General features: G+C 41.3%; 1 protein-coding gene across 4 annotated transcripts in view; it reads right to left on the reverse strand.

The window, feature by feature from the left end:
• The window catches only part of ARAP1 (ArfGAP with RhoGAP domain, ankyrin repeat and PH domain 1), a 168,963-nt gene that overhangs the window by 37,627 nt on the left and 106,155 nt on the right, over positions 1-25,181 (reverse strand). For all 4 annotated transcript variants that reach the window (XM_066588387.1, XM_066588386.1, XM_066588388.1 and 1 more), the window contains 2 exons: positions 19,458-19,543; positions 18,381-18,563 (listed from right to left, as the gene is read on the reverse strand). In XM_066588387.1, coding sequence (XP_066444484.1) covers positions 18,381-18,563; positions 19,458-19,543 — 269 coding nt within the window. The remainder of the gene's footprint in view (positions 1-18,380; positions 18,564-19,457; positions 19,544-25,181) is intronic.

Genomic DNA, 25,181 nt, shown 5'->3' on the forward strand with positions numbered 1-25,181 from the left:
GTCATTCATTACATCTGTAGGGAGCAGTATTATAGTAGTTATATTCTTGTACATAGGGGGCAGTATTATAGTAGTTATATTCTTGTACATAGGGGGCAGTATTATAGTAGTTACATTCTTGTCCATAGGGGGCAGTATTATAGTAGTTATATTCTTGTACATAGGGGCAGTATTATAGTAGTTATATTCTTGTATATAGTGGGCAGTTTTATAGTAGTTATATTCTTGTACATAGGAGCAGTATTATAGTAGTTATATTCTTGTACATGGGGGGCAGTATTATAGTAGTTATATTCTTGTACATAGGAGGCAGTATTATAGTAGTTATATTCTTGTACATGGGGGGCAGTATTATAGTAGTTATATTCTTGTACATAGGAGGCAGTATTATAGTAGTTATATTCTTGTACATGGGGGGCAGTATTATAGTAGTTATATTCTTGTACATAGGGGGCAGTATTATAGTAGTTATATTCTTGTACATAGGGGGCAGTATTATAGTAGTTATATTCTTGTACATAGAGGGCAGTATTATAGTAGTTATAGTCTTGTACATAGGAGGCAGTATTATAGTAGTTATAGTCTTGTACATAGGAAGCAGTATTATAGTAGTTATATTCTTGTACATAGGGGGCAGTATTATAGTAGTTATATTCTTGTACATAGGGGGCAGTATTATAGTAGGTATATTCTTGTATATAGGGGCAGTATTATAGTAGTTATATTCTTGTACATAGGAGGCAGTATTATAGTAGTTGTATTCTAGTACATAGGGGGCAGTATTATAGTAGTTATATTCTTGTACATAGGAGGCAGTATTATAGTAGTTATATTCTTGTACATAGGAGCAGTATTATAGTAGTTATATTCTTGTACATAGGAGCAGTATTATAGTAGTTATATTCTTGTATATAGGGGGCAGTATTATAGTAGTTATATTCTTGTACATAGGAGCAGTATTATAGTAGTTATATTCTTGTACATAGGGGGCAGTATTATAGTAGTGATATTCTTGTACATAGGAGGCAGTATTATAGTAGTCATATTCTTGTACATAGGGGCACTATTATAGTAGTTATATTCTTGTACATAGAGGGCATTATTATAGTAAATATATACTTGTATATAGGGGGCAGTATTATAGTAGTTATATTCTTGTACATAGAGGGTAGCATTATAGTAGTTATATTCTTGTACATAGGGGGCAGTATTATAGTAGTTATATTCTTGCACACAGGAGCAGTATTATAGTAGTTATATTCTTGTACATAGGGGACAGTATTATAGTAGTTATATTCTTGCACACAGGAGCAGTATTATAGTAGTTATATTCTTGCACACAGGAGCAGTATTATAGTAGTTATATTCTTGCACACAGGAGCGGTATTATAGTAGTTATATTTTTGTACATAGGAGGCAGTATTATAGTAGTTATATTCTTGTACATAGGGGGCAGTATTATAGTAGTTATATTCTTGTACATAGGGAGCAGTATTATAGTAGTTATATTCTTGTACATAGGAGGCAGTATTATAGTAGTTATATTTTTGTACATAGGGGGCAGTATTATAGTAGTTATATTCTTGTACATAGGGGGCAGTATTATAGTAGTTATATTCTTGTACATAGGGGGCAGTATTATAGTAGTTATATTCTTGTAATAGGACAGTATTATAGTAGTTATATTCTTGTACATAGGGGGCAGTATTATAGTAGTTATATTCTTGTACATAGGGGGCAGTATTATAGTAGTTATATTCTTGTACATAGGGGGCAGTATTATAGTAGTTATATTCTTGTACATAGAAGCAGTATTATAGTAGTTATATTCTTGTACATAGAAGCAGTATTATAGTAGTTATATTCTTGTACATGGGGGGCAGTATTATAGTAGTTATATTCTTGTACATAGGGGGCAGTATTATAGTAGTTATATTCTTGTACATAGGGAGCAGTATTATAGTAGTTATATTCTTGTACATGGGGGGCAGTATTATAGTAGTTATATTCTTGTACATAGAAGCAGTATTATAGCAGTTATATTCTTGTACATAGGAGGCAGTATTATAGTAGTTATATTCTTGTACATAGGGGGCAGTATTATAGTAGTTATATTCTTGTACATAGGAGCAGTATTATAGTAGTTATATTCTTGTACATAGAAGCAGTATTATAGCAGTTATATTCTTGTACATAGGGGGTAGTATTATAGTAGTTATATTCTTGTACATAGGAGCAGTATTATAGCAGTTATATTCTTGTACATAGGAGGCAGTATTATAGTAGTTATATTCTTGTACATAGGAGCATTATTATAGAAGTTATATTCTTGTACATAGGAGGCAGTATTATAGTAGTTATATTCTTGTACATAGGGGGCAGTATTATAGCAGTTATATTCTTGTACATAGGGGCAGTATTATAGTAGTTATATTCTTGTACATAGGGGCAGTATTATAGTAGTTATATTCTTGTACACAGGAGTCAGTATTATAGTAGTTATATTCTTGTACATAGGGGGCAGTATTATAGTAGTTATATTCTTGTACATAGAGGGGCAGTATTATAGTAGTTATATTCTTGTACATAAGGGGCACTATTATAGTAGTTATATTCTTGTACATAGGGGGCAGTATTATAGTAGTTATATTCTTGTACATAAGAGGCAGTATTATAGTAGTTATATTCTTGTACATAGGGGGCAGTATTATAGTAGTTATATTCTTGTACATAGAAGCAGTATTATAGCAGTTATATTCTTGTACATAGGAGGCAGTATTATAGTAGTTATATTCTTGTACATAGGGGGCAGTATTATAGTAGTTATATTCTTGTACATAGGAGCAGTATTATAGTAGTTATATTCTTGTACATAGGGGGCAGTATTATAGTAGTTATATTCTTGTACATAGCGGGCAGTATTATAGCAGTTATATTCTTGTACATAGGGGGTAGTATTATAGTAGTTATATTCTTGTACATAGGGGGCAGTATTATAGCAGTTATATTCTTGTACATAGAAGCATTATTATAGAAGTTATATTCTTGTACATAGGAGGCAGTATTATAGTAGTTATATTCTTGTACATAGGGGGCAGTATTATAGCAGTTATATTCTTGTACATAGGGGCAGTATTATAGTAGTTATATTCTTGTACATAGGGGCAGTATTATAGTAGTTATATTCTTGTACACAGGAGTCAGTATTATAGTAGTTATATTCTTGTACATAGGGGGCAGTATTATAGTAGTTATATTCTTGTACATAGAGGGGCAGTATTATAGTAGTTATATTCTTGTACATAGGGGGCAGTATTATAGTAGTTATATTCTTGTACATAGGAGCACTATTATAGTAGTTATAGTCTTATACATAGGGGGTAGTATTATAGTAGTTATATTCTTGTACATAGGGGGTAGTATTATAGTAGTTATATTCTTGTACATAGGGGGCAGTATTATAGTAGTTATATTCTTGTACATAGGGGGCAGTATTATAGTAGTTATATTCTTGTACATAGGAGCACTATTATAGTAGTTATAGTCTTGTACATAGGGGGTAGTATTATAGTAGTTATATTCTTGTACATAGGAGCACTATTATAGTAGTTATAGTCTTGTACATAGGGGGCAGTATTATAGTAGTTATATTCTTGTACATAGGAGCACTATTATAGTAGTTATAGTCTTGTACATAGGGGGTAGTATTATAGTAGTTATATTCTTGTACATAGGGGCAGTATTATAGTAGTTATATTCTTGTACATAGGGGGTAGTATTATAGTAGTTATAGTCTTGTACATTGGGAGCAGTATTATAGTAGTTATATTCTTGTACATAGGGGCAGTATTATAGTAGTTATATTCTTGTACATAGGGGCAGTATTATAGCAGTTATATTCTTGTACATAGGGGCAGTATTATAGTAGTTATAGTCTTGTACATAGGGGGTAGTATTATAGTAGTTATATTCTTGTACATAGGGGCAGTTATAGAGTAGTTATATTCTTGTACATAGGGGCAGTATTATAGTAGTTATATTCTTGTACATAGGGGGCAGTATTATAGTAGGTATATTCTTGTACATAGGGGGCAGTATTATAGTAGTTATATTCTTGTACATAGGGGGCAGTATTATAGTAGTTATATTCTTGTACATAGGGGGCAGTATTATAGTAGTTATATTCTTGTACATAGGAGGCAGTATTATAGTAGTTATATTCTTGTACATAGGGGGCACTATTATAGTAGTTATATTCTTGTACATAGGGGGCAGTATTATAGTAGTTATATTCTTGTACATAAGAGGCAGTATTATAGTAGTTATATTCTTGTACATAGGGGGCACTATTATAGTAGTTATATTCTTGTACATAGGGGGCAGTATTATAGTAGTTATATTCTTTTACATAGGAGGCAGTATTATAGTAGTTATATTCTTGTACACAGGGGGCAGTATTATAGTAGTTATATTCTTGTACATAGGGGGCAGTATTATAGTAGTTATATTCTTGTACATGGGGGGCAGTATTATAGTAGTTATATTCTTGTACATAGGGGGCAGTATTATAGTAGTTATATTCTTGTACACGCGGGGGGGGCAGTATTGTAGTAGTTATATTCTTGTACATAGGAGCAGTATTATAGTAGTTATGTTCTTGTACATGGGGGGCAGTATTATAGTAGTTATGTTCTTGTACATAGGAGGCAGTATTATAGTAGTTATATTCTTGTACATGGGGGGCAGTATTATAGTAGTTCTATTCTTGTACATAGGGAGCAGTATTATAGTAGTTATATTCTTGTACATAGGGAGCAGTATTATAGTAGTTATATTCTTGTACATAGAGGGGCAGTATTATAGTAGTTATATTTGTGTACATGGGAGCAGTATTATAGTAGTTATATTCTTGTACATATGGGGCAGTATTATAGTAGTTATATTCTTGTACACAGGGGGCAGTATTATAGCAGTTATATTCTTGTACATAGGGGACAGTATTCTAGTAGATATATTCCTGTACATAGAGGGCAGTATTATAGTAGTTATATTCTTGTACATAGGGGGCAGTATTATAGTAGTTATATTCTTGTACATAGCGGGCAGTATTATAGTAGTTATATTCTTATACATAGGGAGCAGTATTATAGTAGTTATATTCTGGTACATATGGGGCAGTATTATAGTAGTTATATTCTTGTACATAGGGGGCAGTATTATAGTAGTTATATTCTTGTACATAGGGGGCAGTATTATAGTAGTTATATTCTTGTACATAGGGGGCAGTATTATAGTAGTTATATTCTTGTACATGGGAGGTAGTATTATAGTAGTTATATTCTTGTACATATGGGGCAGTATTATAGTAGTTATATTCTTGTACATAGGGGGGCAGTATTATAGTAGTTATATTATTGTACATAGGGGGCAGTATTATAGCAGTTATATTGTTGTAGATAGTGGAGCAGTATTATAATTTTCTCTTTGACACAGTCTGAAGCTTTAGTGATTGTTTATTCAGTTGCAAATTGTAGTCCATTCCACTTCCACAATCTCCTAGTTCCCTAATGGTGACAGAGCAGAGTACATTGCTCTCATATATAACTACAAATCCCAGCAGCTCATCACATGCTATATTACCCTAACATACGGGTTTTATTTTCTGCAGACCGAATGAGTTTTACAAATGTTCCTGTTGGTTTTAGAATTGCAGCCGTTTGATACAACTTGCGTCTCTCCGACCATCACCTCCCCTTTTCTGCACAGTGTCAGTCCAGTTACTCCACAGCTACAACTGCAGTCAATGGGGTCGTCATATAGCTCATTCCAAGTTACCAGCCAGTCTCAAGGCAGTATTACTGCTCATAATGGGGCTAAGAAGAGGAGAGGGAGTACAGCAGGACTTGTTGTAGGTTGTGAACTTGGAAGTAAAGGGACAGCGGGCGCTACTGCCATGAGTTCTATTAAAAGTGCTTCAGATGATTAGTGGTGGAAAATGGTACTGCAACGGATCGTTCAGCATTTGTTATTTGCAAACACACATTTGCATAAACTCCACCCCTTGTGTGGTCTGTTGGTAAATATGCATTTATGATATCTCTCCGATAACTCTTAGGTTACATTCTGGGAGGGATCTAGTTGAGTGGAGCGCACTTGCCATGTACGAGTTGCACCTGGGAGGTTCGCTAGCAATTCCCATTGGACACCACACGGACACCTGCATCTGCATGTCCTAATTCTTGATCATGATAGGTTTTTTAAAGCAGTACGCCAAAATTCTGGAGTTACACGTTTTTCCACAAGTCACAATAGTGCAAAAAAAATACATACATACCCTTAATATATATATAGTTTTGTCCGGTTTTGCACCCAACCTACCACCATTCTAAAACTGGGTGGGGCTTAACATAAAAGTGGGCATGGCTATACAGATCAAATTTCCTATAACTTATTCCAGAAACTGGAGCTTTAATGGACTGGCATAGGCGCTGGCCGAATACGAGCCTCTCTGTTCACTTTTTATACGTCAGTGTAAGTAATGATTGCCCTGGCATGAAGTGCGACAAATGTATCAAGAATTGTATTAATGAGTTTGGCACGTTTCCAGACTGCCAGTGCGACAAATCCGTAATCCATGCCAGCTATGAGCAGGCGAAGATCTCAGCTGTGATTTATGATAGCTTTTGGTGTAATTAATGGTAAATGTGACAAGCTGTGAGAGGCCCCGCCCACTTTTAAAAAAGCTGCGGGGCTGGTGTAAAATAGTAAAAGATGCCATGCACCCAAATGTCTGCTTTTATACACCAGATACCTGTTGTCAACAGTTTAATACATGTGCACCTTTGGGTTTTAATTCATCATTATTTCCAAGATCTCTGCTTTCAGTCAGTGAATGGAAATACTGAAGCTTACAATCAGAACCTGAACGGACCTAATACTTCTCACAGCTGAGGGTTGGCTACAATCTGAGCTGCAAGCATCGCTCTCCTATCCCCATTTACATAGGACTGCTTGCACTCTACATAGACTGCAGTTCCTCTCAGGCAGGAAAACCCATGATGGAAAATCTGATCCGTGCGGTGACAAGCGCCTGTCAGTCATGTGATCGAGGCACCGGGTACGGACCAGACTGTGAAGTGCAAGCTCTTGTGCTACACATCAGAAAACAGAAATAGTGGTTAACAAACTGCATCTCCTATAAAAAAACGTGTCTGGAATCGTCTGCCCGGGTGAACCTGCAATGTGCCCCAGCAGGTGCCAGCATGCCACAGACAGAGGAGGCGCGCCAAACATAACCGCAGAGTACCTCACCCCCAACACATGCAGACAAAGTATACATCACATCCAAATGATTCTAGAAGAACTATAAGACCCAGCACTGCCAGCGTCTGGCCAACGTGTGATTCTGAGAGTTGGAGCTCGGAGTGCACTTACAGCAGTACCTACAGTTCACACATGCACCCCAGGGCACTTACAGCAGTACCTACAGTTCACACATGCACCCCAGGGTACTTACAGCAGTACCTACAGTTCACACATGCACCCCAGGGTACTTAGAGCAGTACCTACAGTTCACACATGCACCCCAGGGCACTTAGAGCAGTACCTACAGTTCACACATGCACCCCAGGGCACTTACAGCAGTACCTACAGTTCACACATGCACCCCAGGGCACTTACAGCAGTACCTACAGTTCACACATGCACCCCAGGGCACTTACAGCAGTACCTACAGTTCACACATGCACCCCAGGGCACTTACAGCAGTACCTACAGTTCACACATGCACCCCAGGGTACTTACAGCAGTACCTACAGTTCACACATGCACTTATTACCTCCACGTTGTCTAGAGTTCTCCATGTCACCGGCGGCCGCAAATCCACTTCCCAAGATTGAAAAAGAGATTCTTCAGTAGTGCTTAAATGGCCGATGCTGCTGAGCTGGGGTGATAATAGTGACTAGAGGTGTGATAATAGTGACCAGTATACTCCACTATAATGCTGTGGGGGTGTAGATAGTGAAAAGAATGCACAGTGATAGTCCTCAGGGGTGGAGCTGGTGAATAGGGTACACAGTGATAGTCCTCAGGAGTGGAGCTGGTGAATAGGGTACACAGTGATAGTCCTCAGGGGTGGAGCTGGTGAATAGGGTACACTATGATAGTCCTCAGGGGTGGAGCTGGTGAATAGGGTACACAGTGATAGTCCTCAGGGGTGGAGCTGGTGAATAGGGTACACAGTGATAGTCCTCAGGGGTGGAGCTGGTGAATAGGGTACACAGTGATAGTCCTCAGGGGTGGAGCTGGTGAATAGGGTACACAGTGATAGTCCTCAGGGGTAGAGCTGGTGAATAGGGTACACAGTGATAGTCCTCAGGGGTGGAGCTGGTGAATAGGGTACACAGTGATAGTCCTCAGGGGTGGAGCTGGTGAATAGGGTACACAGTGATAGTCCTCAGGGGTGGAGCTGCTGAATAGGGTACACAGTGATAGTCCTCAGGGGTGGAGCTGCTGAATAGGGTACACAGTGATAGTCCTCAGGGGTGGAGCTGGTGAATACGGTGCACAGTGATAGTCTTCAGGGGTGGAGCTGGTGAATAGGGTACACAGTGATAGTCCTCAGGGGTGGAGGTGGTGAATAGGGTACACAGTGATAGTCCTCACGGGTGGAGCTGGTGAATAGGGTACACAGTGATAGTCCTCAGGGGTGGAGGTGGTGAATAGGGTACACAGTGATAGTCCTCAGGGGTGGAGCTGCTGAATAGGGTACACAGTGATAGTCCTCAGGGGTGGAGCTGCTGAATAGGGTACACAGTGATAGTCCTCAGGGGTGGAGCTGCTGAATAGGGTACACAGTGATAGTCCTCAGGGGTGGAGCTGGTGAATAGGGTACACAGTGATAGTCCTCAGGGGTGGAGCTGGTGAATAGGGTACACAGTGATAGTCCTCAGAGGTGGAGGTGGTGAATAGGGTAAACTGTGATAGTGCTAAGGGGTGGAGGTGGTGAATAGGGTACACTGTGATAGTCCTCAGGGTTGGAGGTTGAATATAGTACACAGTGATAGTCCTCAGGGATGGAGATAGTGAATAGGGTACACAGTGATAGTCCTCAGGGGTGGAGCTGGTGAATAGGGTACACAGTGATAGTCCTCAGGGGTGGAGCTGGTGAATAGGGTACACAGTGATAGTCCTCAGGGGTGGAGCTGGTGAATAGGGTACACAGTGATAGTCCTCAGGGGTGGAGCTGGTGAATAGGGTAAACAGTGATAGTCCTCAGGGGTGGAGCTGGTGAATAGGGTACACTGTGATAGTCCTCAGGGGTGGAGGTGGTGAACAGGATGCACTGTAATAAATCATTAATGGTACAGATAGTGAAGAAAGTGCACAGTGATGGTCCTCAGGGGTGTAGTATGTAGATTGAACTGCTGTAGTCCTCAGGAATGCAAATGTAATCAAAGTACAATCTGGTAGTCCTCGGGGTATGAAATAGTGATCAGAGTGCACTGCAATAGCCCTCAGGCGTGCAAATGGTGATGAGAATGCATTATGACTGTCCTCAGAAATGGAAAGGATAGAGACAGTGTACTGTAATAATCCTCAAGGTGCAGATGTCAAACTGTAATAGTCCTCAGGGGGTTAGTAAATAGAGGACTTGGTACAGTCCTCAGGAATGCAGATAGTGAACAGTGCTCTGTGATAGTCCTCAGGGGTTGTAGATAGTGAACAGTGCTCTGTGATAGTCCTCAGGGGTTGTAGATAGTGAACAGTGCTCTGTGATAGTCCTCAGGGGTTGTAGCTAGTGAACAGCGCTCTGTGATAGTCCTCAGGGATGCAGATATTGAACAGTGCTCTGTGATAGTCCTCAGGGATGCAGATATTGAACAGTGCTCTGTGATAGTCCTCAGGGATGCAGATATTGAACAGTGCTCTGTGATAGTCCTCTGGGGTTGTAGATAGTGAACAGTGCTCTGTGATAGTCCTCAGGAATGTAGATAGTGAACAGTGCTCTGTGATAGTCCTCTGGGGTTGTAGATAGTGAACACTGCTCTGTGATAGTCCTCAGGGATGCAAGTAGTCAACAGTGCTCTGTGATAGTCCTCTGGGGTTGTAGATAGTGAACAGTGCTCTGTGACAGTCCTCAGGGATGCAAGTAGTCAACAGTGCTCTTTGATAGTCCTCTGGGGTTGTAGATAGTGAACAGTGCTCTGTGATAGTCCTCAGGGGTTGTAGATAGTGAACAGTGCTCTGTGATAGTCCTCAGGGATGCAGATAGTGAACAGTGCTCCGTGATAGTCCTCTGGGGTTGTAGATAATGAACAGTGCTCCGTGATAGTCCTCAGGGATGTAGATAGTGAACAGTGCTCTGTGATAGTCCTCTGGGCTTGTAGATAGTGAACAGTGCTCTGTGATAGTTCTCTGGGGTTGTAGATAGTGAACAGTGCTCTGTGATAGTCCTCAGGGGTTGTAGATAGCGATCCTCTGGGGTTGTAGATAGTGAACAGTGCTCTGTGATAGTCCTTTGGGGTTGTAGATAGTTAACAGTGTTCTGTGATAGTCCTCAGGGATGCAGATAGTGAACAGTGCTCTGTGATAGTCCTCAGGGATGCAGATAGTGAACAGTGCTCTGTGATAGTCCTCAGGGATGCAGATAGTGAACAGTGTTCTGTGATAGTCCTCAGGGATGCAAGTAGTCAACAGTGCTCTGTGATAGTCCTCAGGGATCCAGATAGTGAACAGTGCTCTGAGATAGTCCTCTGGGGTTGTAGATCGTGAACAGTGCTCTGTGATAGTCCTCAGGAATGTAGATAGTAAACAGTCCTCCAAGATAGTCCTCAGGAATGTAGATAGTGAACAGTGCTCTGTGATAGTCCTCAGGAATGTAGATAGTGAACAGTGCTCTGTGATAGTCCTCTGGGATGTAGATAGTGAACAGTGCTCTGTGATAGTCCTCAGGGGTTGTAGATAGTGAACAGTGCTCTGTGATAGTCCTCAGGGGTTGTAGATAGTGAACAGTGCTCTGTGATAGTCCTCAGGGGTTGTAGATAGTGAACAGTGCTCTGTGATAGTCCTCAGGGGTTGTAGATAGTGAACAGTGCTCTGTGATAGTCCTCAGGGATGCAGATAGTGAACAGTGCTATGTGATAGTCCTCAGGGGTTGTAGATAGTGAACAGTGCTCTGTGATAGTCCTCTGGGATACAAATAGTGAACAGTGCTCTGTGATAGTCCTCAGGGATGCAGATAGTGAACAGTGCTCTGTGATAGTCCTCTGGGGTTATAGATAGTGAACAGCGCTCTGTGATAGTCCTCAGGGATGCAGATAGTGAACAGTGCTCTGTGATAGTCCTCTGGGTTGTAGATAGTGAACAGTGCTCTGTGATAGTCCTCAGGGATGCAGATAGTGAACAGTGCTCTGTGATAGTCCTCTGGGGTTATAGATAGTGAACAGCGCTCTGTGATAGTCCTCTGGGTTGTAGATAGTGAGCAGTGCTCTGTGATAGTCCTCAGGGATGCAGATAGTGAACAGTGCTATGTGATAGTCCTCAGGGGTTGTAGATAGTGAACAGTGCTCTGTGATAGTCCTCTGGGATACAAATAGTGAACAGTGCTCTGTGATAGTCCTCTGGGATACAAATAGTGAACAGTGCTCTGTGATAGTCCTCAGGGGTTGTAGATAGTGAACAGTGCTCTGTGATAGTCCTCAGGGGTTGTAGATAGTGAACAGTGCTCTGTGATAGTCCTCAGGGATGCAGATAGTGAACAGTGCTATGTGATAGTCCTCAGGGGTTGTAGATAGTGAACAGTGCTCTGTGATAGTCCTCTGGGATACAAATAGTGAACAGTGCTCTGTGATAGTCCTCTGGGATACAAATAGTGAACAGTGCTCTGTGATAGTCCTCTGGGGTTGTAGATAGTGAACAGTGCTCTGTGATAGTCCTCTGGGATGCAAATAGAGAACAGTGCTCTGTGATAGTCCTCTGGGTTGTAGATAGTGAACAGTGCTCTGTGATAGTCCTCAGGGATGCAGATAGTGAACAGCGCTCTGTGATAGTCCTCTGGGTTGTAGATAGTGAACAGTGCTCTGTGATAGTCCTCAGGGATGCAGATATTGAACAGTGCTCTGTGATAGTCCTCAGGGATGCAGATAGTGAACAGTGCTCTGTGATAGTCCTCTGGGGTCGTAGGTGGAACAGAGAGAAGACTGCAGCGAGGGCTCAGGGGTGTAGTGACTGAATGCAGTGTGCAGTATATACGAGGAGGAGTAATCAGAGGTGTAAGCGGAGCGCTGTGATAGTGATCAGGAGTGTAATAGTGAGTGCAGAGCTCTGCTACATCTGAAGCAGCAGTGAGTGTGTGAGCGGTGATGCTGGATGCATTGACTCTCTCAGCGCTTCCCACTCCAGAGTGATGTCAGTGCTACTCACATCTGCAGCCTCAGAGCCGGCCTCGCCTATAGGAGGGGCCCCTGTCCCTAACAACAAAAGTCAGCATGGCAGAGTCTGCTTAACCCCTTGCCTGCCAGCCCAGCCTAATGCCTCTGGATACAGCAAACAGAGTGTCAGCCAAGTAACCTAGAGGCCGTCACATAACCAACCGCCTGTCTGTAGCCCCCGCATGCTGAAGATACGGGTTGTGACCTACAGCTGCACTCTGCTCAGCACATACAGAGAAGGCACTCCATTGTTCCCTGTTATCAGCCATTCCAGGCTGCCATTGTAATTTTCATGGATGGAATGAGTGACAGAAGTCCAGGAGTCGCCCCATGGATGACCACTCTTATAAGCGGAGGTCTTTACATTTAGAGGCTTTAAACCAGCTTCATGCGACCGGCATTACATGAACCGTAACATGAAGAACTTCCCGTAAAATATAAATAACCAAAGTCAGCCATCACCCCGCAGCCACTCCTTGTGGGAGCCCTCAGAGATTTAAAGGGCCAGTAACACTGCAGAGCTTATAACGGTACAGTAGCTGATATCAGTCAAATATGTTGTAAATGTCTCCATAAGTTATATCAGTGTACGATGTCAGGGGACATAAAGGTGGGGTAGATGGACTATGACCACCCGATTCTTTTATTCTTGGGGAGAGACACAGGAATCTAGAGGCCGAGGGCCAAGGGGGAGTCCGCGGGAGGAGGCCGAGGGCCAAGGGGGAGTCCGCGGGAGGAGGCCAAGGGCCAAGGGGGAGGCCGCGGGAGGAGGCCGAGGGCCAAGGGGGAGTCCGCGGGAGGAGGCCAAGGGCCAAGGGGGAGTCCGCGGGAGGAGGCCAAGGGCCAAGGGGGAGTCCGCGGGAGGAGGCCGAGGGCCAAGGGGGAGTCCGCGGGAGGAGGCCGAGGGCCAAGGGGGAGGCCGCGGGAGGAGGCCGAGGGCCAAGGGGGAGGCCGCGGGAGGAGGCCGAGGGCCAAGGGGGAGGCCACGGGAGGAGGTCGAGGGCCAAGGGGGCATCCGCGGGAGGAGGGCGAGGGCCAAGGGGGCGTCCGCGGGAGGAGGCCGAGGGCCAAGGGGGCGTCCGCGGGAGGAGGCCGAGGGCCAAGGGGGCATCCGAGGATAAGTAGGACACAGGTGTATAACAGGAAACAATAGATTCTATTCACTTGCCCTGGTCCATTTCTACTCAACCTGAAATGGCTGATACCAGGGAACAAGAGACTGTATTAACTTGTCATGCAGTAAAAGACTTCCCAGGACTCCTGCACATGAGAGTATTAGGAGTCTGTCTTGTAATAGGGCAACCATAGCTCTTCATAATGCTGTGCTGCTACATGCAGCGAGGGCACATTAATCCCACAGCGCCACGCCGCATTATGAGGGGCTTCTCCTACAAGACCCCAGTGCCGTGCCCATAGATGCTGCACTATGGGGGGATGCCTTGTTATATAGCAGCGCTGTGTGTGCTGCTATGCATGATCCGTGCTCTGGGTGGGACTATGTGCCGTCTGCGGATCGGCCTCCTTCACCCTCCAGGAACACAGAAGTCATAGAAGAAAACTTAGTTTCTTCTCTGGCAGCAGATCTGTGGGCGGCCGGGATCTGCACGCAGCGCTGTGAGCATCGCCCAAGACGGGGTTAACCCCTGAGGCACAAGAGGAGCCATTACAACATTTCACAGGAGTCACTTTGCTCCGAGTTATCTCATCTTTTATACTCTAGTCACATCCAGAGCTGCAGCCATAGAAAGCACTGCATTGTGGGAGCTGAGAACAACTGGCAGACTGCGGCATGCAGCTCTGGGGTGACTGGAGGATAAGATGTAGGAGGTGGTGACTTACTTTGGCCGCTGCGTTGCTGGTGAACACGTATAGCCAGGCAGGCGGCCATATTGAACTTACTCCCAAGTAACGAATAAAGCAAAGGTACGAAATACATGTAATTGATGCAGATGGTGGACGCGGCTCCCACATCTCCGCGGGACCCCACCGCTGGCGGAGCAGACTTTATCTTCTCATTCGTGAAATAATAAACCGGACCGCGTTCTCCGATTCAGCAGACGCCGAGTCTGCATCCACAACTGGGGGAGGGGCGACTCCACAGCCGGACTCATGAGACCCCCATCATCCGGAATATAAAAGATACGGTACCCACAACAGACTACAGCGCTGCGCAGTCACGTGACGCGGCTCCACCTATGGAACGGCTCTTTATTCTCCCCTGCTGAACAGGTAGGCAACAAACTGCAAGTCCCATGGATTTTCCTACAAAGTACATCATACGCAGAATTAGGATTTCCACCCAAAAGATGACTTAATATTGTTTCCTGGTTGTCAAACCAGATCCTGAATACTGAGACAACTCTGCTCCGTTCTTCCTCCTGCCTGGATTTTGAGTTAGAGTCAGTCTTTACTATAAATTGTCATTCTATTCCTGAACCAGGAGCTCAGGATGGACAGAGCTCTGGGTCCAGCACATTGAAAATAACCGGGGGCTGCAATCTTGTTACATTATATCGGGGGTTATCTAGAGAAAGGTGGCACAAAGCTCTGCCCCCACGCGACCCTCTGAGGTGCCTGGCGTGAGGACAATACAATGGCCGGGCACAAGCACCGACACATTCCCCACAGCAGCTGACTCTGCTGAACCCGCAGTGAAAGAGCCGCTCCTGTCAGCAGTTCAGAACCCGAGAGCCGCGGGGAGAAGGAACGCCGGGTGAACGAGCGGCCGCATCCTCTACTGATACCCGCAGACAGAAGGACGGTCACCGGAGGCCCTAAAAGAGGTTCCCCCCTTGGCCTATAAGAAGCTCTCGGAGGCTCCTTGTGTGTAGTGACCTCTTCTTCTGCTTGTAGAGTTTGTTGGCCATTAGACGGGTGGTAGAGCCTCCATGCCCATCCCTATCACATCTTGTATCTAAGCCAGAGGCAGTACAACAGGGTACTAGAGCCTCCATGCCCATCCCTATCACATCTTGTATCTAAGCCAGAGGCAGTACAACAGGGTACTAGAGCCTCCATGCCCATCCCTATCACATCTTGTATCTAAGCCAGAGGCAGTACAACAGGGTACTAGAGCCTCCATGCCCACCCGTATCCCATCTTGTATCTAAGCTAGAGGCAGTACAACAGGGTACTAGAGCCTCCATGCTTCCTGTATCACATCTTGTATCCAAGCTGGAGGCGGTACAACAGGGTGGTAGAGCCTTAATGCCTGCCCATATCTCATCTTGTATCTAAGCTAGAGGTGGTACAACAGGGTACTAGAGCCTCCATGCCCACCCGTATCCCATCTTGTATCCAAGCTAGAGGCAGTACTACAGGGTACTAGAGACTCCATGCCCGCCCGTATCACATCTTGTATCCAAGCTAGAGGTGGTACAACAGGGTACTAGAGCCTCCATGCCCACCCGTATCCCATCTTGTATCCAAGCTAGAGGTGGTACAACAGGGTACTAAAGTCTCCATGCCCACCCGTATCCCATCTTGTATCTAAGCTAGAGGCAGTACAACAGGGTACTAGAGCCTCCATGCTTCCTGTATCACATCTTGTATCCAAGCTAGAGGCGGTACAACAGGGTGGTAGAGCCTTCATGCCTGCCCATATCTCATCTTGTATCCAAGCTAGAGGTGGTACAACAGGGTACTAGAGCCTCCATGCCCACCCGTATCCCATCTTGTATCCAAGCTAGAGGTGGTACAACAGGGTACTAAAGTCTCCATGCCCACCCGTATCCCATCTTGTATCTAAGCTAGAGGCAGTACAACAGGGTACTAGAGCCTCCATGCTTCCTGTATCACATCTTGTATCCAAGCTAGAGGCGGTACAACAGGGTGGTAGAGCCTTCATGCCTGCCCATATCACATCTTGTATCCAAGCTAGAGGCGGTACAGCAGGGTACTAGAGTCTCCATGCCCACCCATATCCCATGTTGTATCCAAGCTAGAGGCGGTACAGCAGGGTACTAGAGTCTCCATGCCCACCCGTATCCCATCTTGTATCCAAGCTAGAGGTGATACATCAGGATACTAGAGTCTCCATGCCCACCCGTATCCCATCTTGTATCCAAGCTAGAGGCGGTACAACAGGGTACTAGAGCCTCCATGCCTGCCTGTATCACATCTTGTATCCAAGCTAGAGGTGGTACAACAGGGTACTAGAGCCTCCATGCCCACCGTATCACAGCTTGTATCCAAGCTAGAGGCGGTACAACAGGGTACTAGAGCCTCCATGCGCACCCATATCACATCTTGTATCCAAGCTAGAGGCGGTACAGCAGGGTACTAGAGTCTCCATGCCCACCCATATCCCATGTTGTATCCAAGCTAGAGGCGGTACAGCAGGGTACTAGAGTCTCCATGCCCACCCGTATCCCATCTTGTATCCAAGCTAGAGGTGATACATCAGGATACTAGAGTCTCCATGCCCACCCGTATCCCATCTTGTATCCAAGCTAGAGGCGGTACAACAGGGTACTAGAGCCTCCATGCCTGCCTGTATCACATCTTGTATCCAAGCTAGAGGCGGTACAACAGGGTCCTAGAGCCTCCATGTACGTTCCCACTAGGAGGTTCGGCTCTTACAATCATATAATACGTGGAGGAATAGAATCGGTTCTCCCAGTTACGGAGCGGTCAGTGATACACCCAGAGTCCGTGGGCTAAAAGTGAGACGTATTAAGAAAGTGTAGAAGGGTGCAGGGCATGCTGGGAGGCTCTTCTGTTCGGTCTCACGGGTGGATTTGCGCATACAAAGAAGAAAGCGCAAAATTGCATTGATTTTGTGTGTAAATATGCAGTAAATTACAGGTTTTCTGCTTATAAGCTCATCCATTGATATCAATCACAGCAAGTATCTGATGCCATCGAGGACAAAGGAGCCCACTGAGTGGTAACATATGGAAATACACGCGGCCACCGATTCTAGCTCAAGTGCGCAATTACTATTGGTATGATAGTGCATGTGGCTAGTAATTTGGGTGGGGTTACTATATGGATACTAGTATGGCTAATATTACTATATAGATAGTGGTATGGATGCTATTACTATATAGGTACTAGTATGGGTAATATTATATAGGTACTAGTATGGGTAACAATATTGTATAGGTACTAGAATGGGTAATATTACTATATAGGACAAAGCATGGATTATTTTTATATATATATATATATATATATATATATATATATATACATATACATATACACACACTGAATGACTGACTGACTCGCCCCTAATTCTCTAACTTCCCGACGTCGTATAAATAGGAAATTTGTCCGGAGCTTTTTTTTAGGTCCTAAATAGGAAATGTAAGGGGGTCACAACTCGATTATTTAATGCTATGTGCAAAAGTATTGGCACCCCAATGTAATGTAACTTCCTGGTGTACAAGTGTAAAATTTGGCGCGAGCATTCTTTAGGTCCTAAGTGAGGAGAGTGGGAGAGGTGGCACATTCTGCAGACGGACATCGGTACATGCAGCCTGAGAAGAATCCTCTATATGTATACATATTTTATTTCTCGTTTACTCTAACGTAACCTTGACTTCATAAAATGTTCTGTACGAACAACACGTAAACACCTGTATCAAATTAACTCAGGTGAGGCCAGGTATATCAGCTAGTATTACTATATAGGTACAAGCACTGATAATAATATTACCATAGAGGTACTAGTATGGATTATATTACTAGTAGTGGTTTGGATGCCACTACTGTGCGGGCTGCTGACATGTGGACACTGGCAAGGTTGGAGGAATCATATGGGACTGGCTGCTGGTATACGGGCATTACACAATACATTATAAGCATTATTATCAGGAAGCGCACCGTTTTATATTCACTGGGTAGGGCTGAAGCCATATTATTACAGTATAAGAGTGCCAGTCCCAATGCCTGCTGGTTGGCACCCTGCGAAGAGTAAATCCTTGTCCCGCTCTCAGCCTTTACCTTGTTGAGCTCCAGCTGGTTCCCGAAGAGCTGGTGATACCTCCGGTATTTGCCCTCACGGTACTTGGCGCTGATGAAGGTCTTCCTTTCCACTGAGCTACTCCATTGGTCGATGGCTTCGCTGGGGGGCACGTTGGCTGCCCAGAATTGGTTACTGACCTCATTGCAAAGTTTTAGGAAAAGCTGGTGAGACAAGACCAAGAAACAGGAGCAGTTAATGAGCTGCGGCGGACGCTAATCCGCAGAACAGATGGACATGATAAATAGATAATGATCCTGGCACAATAACCCCTATGATGCCAGGCTGACAGGACCGCCCAGCAGTATCATCTATCACCACTACTGGCAACCATCACAGTGCCCATAGCGGTTGTCATCCAACTTTATACAAACCCTGAAAGGCCAATAACTCTACATTGCTGCAAATAATTACATTTACTTTGGTTTATGTTTCCCCTGACTGTGCTGGGGTCAGTCTTTACTGCAGTTCTGGCATTATATTTGTGAAATCAGGGAGCTCAGGATGAGCAGAGCCTGCATTGTATTAGTAGTGCAGGAACACCCGGACATACATATATATCTCCAGAGCAAATATCAGCCGAGCTCCAGCCAGACGTACCACAAAGAACATTCCAACATGGACATTGCCAAGGACCGTTAACCCCTCGCAGCTCTAATGGATAATAAGAAATAGACAGAGTGCAAAAGCATTTCTATGCAGACAACATAGTCCACAAAGAGGGGGATATAAAGGTTTAATGTTTAGGTGACAGAGCGGTGATGCCGGGGAGCGGGGAGGATTCGACACTTCTAGCAGACAAGCCTGAAATAGCAGATAACAGAGGACAGTAGATTCCCTAACTGCTGTAGAATGGCTGATAACAAAACTCACATCTTACTGTACGCAGCACACAAACAATCTCCTCTACGTGTATGGAGACTGTCAGGAAGTAGGAAGAAATCTGGAAGTGATATCAGCTGTAGTAGTCTCCACTAAGCACTGTGAACTCTCAGAATGCACTATGGGACTGATTAACTAAATTCCCATCATACACCTTGTATGGCAGACTAACTCACCTCTATCAGCTCCTCCGTCCAAATCTTGTTGTCCATCTTGAGACTCCGCACCTTGCTTATACTGGGACCCAAACTGCGGTGCTCTCCTGCATTATACAAAGCATGAAATAAAGTTCATTAATATCTAACAACAAATCATGACAATTTATTATAAACTCCAATCACTACTGATAAACCCAACCCAGAACTATCACAGAGTGACAACTTATACTACAGGAATTATCATGCACTTATAAAACAACGATAATACTGCCCCCTATGTACAAGAATATAACTACTATAATACTGCCTCCTTTGTACAAGAATATAACTACTATAATACTGCTCCTATGTACAAGAATATAACTACTATAATACTGCCCCCTATGTACAAGAATATAACTACTATAATACTGCCCCCTATGTACAAGAATATAACTACTATAATACTGCTCTCTATGTACAAGAATATAACTACTATAATACTGCTCCGATGTACAAGAATATAACTACTATAATACTGCCCCCTATGTACAAGAATATAACTACTATAATACTGCCCCCTATGTACAAGAATATAACTACTATACTACTGCTCCCTATGTACAAGAATATAACTACTATAATACTGCCCCTATGTACAATAATATAATTACTATAATACTGCCCCCTATGTACAAGAATATAACTACTATAATACTGCCCCCTATGTACAAGAATATAACTACTATAATACTGCCCCCTATGTACAAGAATATAACTACTATAATACTGCCCCCTATGTACAAGAATATAACTACTATAATACTGCCACCTATGTAAAAAATATAACTACTATAATACTGCCCCCTATGTACAAGAATATAACTACTATAATACTGCCCCCTATGTACAAGAATATAACTACTATAATACTGCCTCCTATGTACAAGAATATAACTACTATAATACTGCCTACTATGTACAAGAATATAACTACTATAATACTGCCTCCTATGTACAAGAATATAACTACTATAATACTGCCCCTTATGTACAAGAATATAACTACTATAATACAGCCCCTTATGTACAAGAATAAACCTACTATAATAATGCCGCCTATGTACAAGAATATAACTACTATAATACTGACCCCTATGTACAAGAATATAACTACTATAATACTGCCCCCTATGTACAAGAATATAACTACTATAATACTGCCCCCTATGTACAAGAATATAACTACTATAATACTGCCCCCTATGTACAAGAATATAACTACTATAATACTGCCCCCTATGTACAAGAATATAACTACTATAATACTGCCCCTATGTACAAGAATATAACTACTATAATACTGCCTACTATGTACAAGAATATAACTACTATAATACTGCCTCCTATGTACAAGAATATAACTACTATAATACTGCCTCCTATGTACAAGAATATAACTACTATAATACTGCCCCCAATGTACAAGAATATAACTACTATAATACTGCCCCCTGTGTACAAGAATATAACTACTATAATAATGCCCCCTATGTACAAGAATATAACTACTATAATAATGCCCCCTATGTACAAGAATATAACTACTAAAATACTGCCCCCTATGTACAAGAATATAACTACTATAATACTGCCTCCTATGTACAAGAATATAACTACTATAATACTGCCCCCAATGTACAAGAATATAACTACTATAATACTGCCCCCTGTGTACAAGAATATAACTACTATAATACTGCCCCCTATGTACAAGAATATAACTACTATAATACTGCCTCTTATGTACAAGAATATAACTACTATAATACTGCCCCCTATGTACAAGAATATAACTACTATAATACTGCCTCCTATGTACAAGAATATAACTACTATAATACTGCCCCCTATGTACAAGAATATAACTACTATAATACTGCCTCTTATGTACAAGAATATAACTACTATAACACTGCCCCCTATGTACAAGAATATAACTGCTATAATACTGCTCCTATGTACAAGAATATAACTACTATAATACTGCCCCCTATGTACAAGAATATAACTACTATAATACTGCTCCTATGTACAAGATTATAACTACTATAATACTGCCTCCTATGTACAAGAATATAAGTACTATAATACTGCCTCCTATGTACAAGAATATAACTACTATAATACTGCCTCATATGTACAAGAATATAACTACTATAATACTGCCCCCCTATGTACAAGAATATAACTACTATAATACTGCCTCCTATGTACAAGAATATAACTACTATAATACTGCCTCATATGTACAAGAATATAACTACTATAATACTGCCTCATATGTACAAGAATATAACTACTATAATACTGTTCCCTATGTACAAGAATATAACTACTATAATACTGCCCCTATGTACAAGAATATGACTACTATAATACTGCCCCCTATATACAAAAATATAACTACTATAATACTGCCTCCCTATGTACAAGAATATAAGTACTATAATACTGCCTCCTATGTACAAGAGTATAACTACTGTAATACTGCCTCCCTATGTACAAGAATATAAGTACTATAATACTGCCTCCTATGTACAAGAATATAACTACTATAATACTGCCTCCTATGTACAAGAATATAACTACTATAATACTGCCTCCTATGTACAAGAATATAACTACTATAATACTGCCCCCTATGTACAAAAATATAACTACTATAATACTGCCTCCCTATGTACAAGAATATAAGTACTATAATACTGCCTCCTATGTACAAGAATATAACTACTATAATACTGCCCCTATGTACAAGAATATAACTACTACAATACTGCTCCTATGTGCAAGAATATAACTACTATAATACTGCCCCTATGTACAAGAATATAACTACTATAATACTGCCCCCTATGTACAAGAATATAACTACTATAATACTGCCTCCTATGTACAAGAATATAACTACTATAATACTGCCTCCTATGTACAAGAATATAACTACTATAATACTGCCTCCTATGTACAAGAATATAACTACTATAATACTGCCCCTATGTACAAGAATATAACTACTACAATACTGCTCCTATGTGCAAGAATATAACTACTATAATACTGCCCCTATGTACAAGAATATAACTACTATAATACTGCCCCCTATGTACAAGAATATAACTACTATAATACTGCTCCCTATGTACAAGAATATAACTACTATAATACTGCCCCCAACGTACAAGAATATAACTACTATAATACTGCCCTCTATGTACAAGAATATAACTACTATAATACTGCCCCCTATGTACAAGAATATAACTACTATAATACTGCCCCCTATGTACAAGAATATAACTACTATAATATTGCCTCCTATGTACAAGAATATAAATACTATAATATTGCCTCCTATGTACAAGAATATAAATACTATAATACTGCCTCCTATGTACAAGAATATAACTACTATAATACAACCCTCTATGTACAAGAATATAACTACTATAATACTGCCCACTATGTACAAGAATATAACTACTATAATACTGCCCCCTATGTACAAGAATATAACTGCTATAATACTGCCCCCTATGTACAAGAATATAACTACTATAATACTGCCCACTATGTACAAGAATATAACTACTATAATACTGCCCCTTATGTACAAGAATATAACTACTATAATACAGCCCCTTATGTACAAGAATAAACCTACTATAATAATGCCGCCTATGTACAAGAATATAACTACTATAATACTGCCCCCTATGTACAAGAATATAACTACTATAATACTGCCCCCTATGTACAAGAATATAACTACTATAATACTGCCTCCTATGTACAAGAATATAACTACTATAATACTGCCTACTATGTACAAGAATATAACTACTATAATACTGCCTCCTATGTACAAGAATATAACTACTATAATACTGCCTCCTATGTACAAGAATATAACTACTATAATACTGCCCCCAATGTACAAGAATATAACTACTATAATACTGCCCCCTGTGTACAAGAATATAACTACTATAATAATGCCCCCTATGTACAAGAATATAACTACTAAAATACTGCCCCCTATGTACAAGAATATAACTACTATAATACTGCCTCCTATGTACAAGAATATAACTACTATAATACTGCCCCCAATGTACAAGAATATAACTACTATAATACTGCCCCCTGTGTACAAGAATATAACTACTATAATACTGCCCCCTATGTACAAGAATATAACTACTATAATACTGCCTCTTATGTACAAGAATATAACTACTATAATACTGCCCCCTATGTACAAGAATATAACTACTATAATACTGCCTCCTATGTACAAGAATATAACTACTATAATACTGCCCCCTATGTACAAGAATATAACTACTATAATACTGCCTCTTATGTACAAGAATATAACTACTATAACACTGCCCCCTATGTACAAGAATATAACTGCTATAATACTGCTCCTATGTACAAGAATATAACTACTATAATACTGCCCCCTATGTACAAGAATATAACTACTATAATACTGCTCCTATGTACAAGATTATAACTACTATAATACTGCCTCCTATGTACAAGAATATAAGTACTATAATACTGCCTCCTATGTACAAGAATATAACTACTATAATACTGCCTCATATGTACAAGAATATAACTACTATAATACTGCCCCCCTATGTACAAGAATATAACTACTATAATACTGCCTCCTATGTACAAGAATATAACTACTATAATACTGCCTCATATGTACAAGAATATAACTACTATAATACTGCCTCATATGTACAAGAATATAACTACTATAATACTGTTCCCTATGTACAAGAATATAACTACTATAATACTGCCCCTATGTACAAGAATATGACTACTATAATACTGCCCCCTATATACAAAAATATAACTACTATAATACTGCCTCCCTATGTACAAGAATATAAGTACTATAATACTGCCTCCTATGTACAAGAATATAACTACTGTAATACTGCCTCCCTATGTACAAGAATATAAGTACTATAATACTGCCTCCTATGTACAAGAATATAACTACTATAATACTGCCTCCTATGTACAAGAATATAACTACTATAATACTGCCTCCTATGTACAAGAATATAACTACTATAATACTGCCCCCTATGTACAAAAATATAACTACTATAATACTGCCTCCCTATGTACAAGAATATAAGTACTATAATACTGCCTCCTATGTACAAGAATATAACTACTATAATACTGCCCCTATGTACAAGAATATAACTACTACAATACTGCTCCTATGTGCAAGAATATAACTACTATAATACTGCCCCTATGTACAAGAATATAACTACTATAATACTGCCCCCTATGTACAAGAATATAACTACTATAATACTGCCTCCTATGTACAAGAATATAACTACTATAATACTGCCTCCTATGTACAAGAATATAACTACTATAATACTGCCCCTATGTACAAGAATATAACTACTACAATACTGCTCCTATGTGCAAGAATATAACTACTATAATACTGCCCCTATGTACAAGAATATAACTACTATAATACTGCCCCCTATGTACAAGAATATAACTACTATAATACTGCTCCCTATGTACAAGAATATAACTACTATAATACTGCCCCCAACGTACAAGAATATAACTACTATAATACTGCCCTCTATGTACAAGAATATAACTACTATAATACTGCCCCCTATGTACAAG

The sequence above is a fragment of the Eleutherodactylus coqui genome, chromosome 1 (assembly GCF_035609145.1).
Source record: "Eleutherodactylus coqui strain aEleCoq1 chromosome 1, aEleCoq1.hap1, whole genome shotgun sequence".
Classification (NCBI taxonomy): domain Eukaryota; kingdom Metazoa; phylum Chordata; class Amphibia; order Anura; family Eleutherodactylidae; genus Eleutherodactylus; species Eleutherodactylus coqui.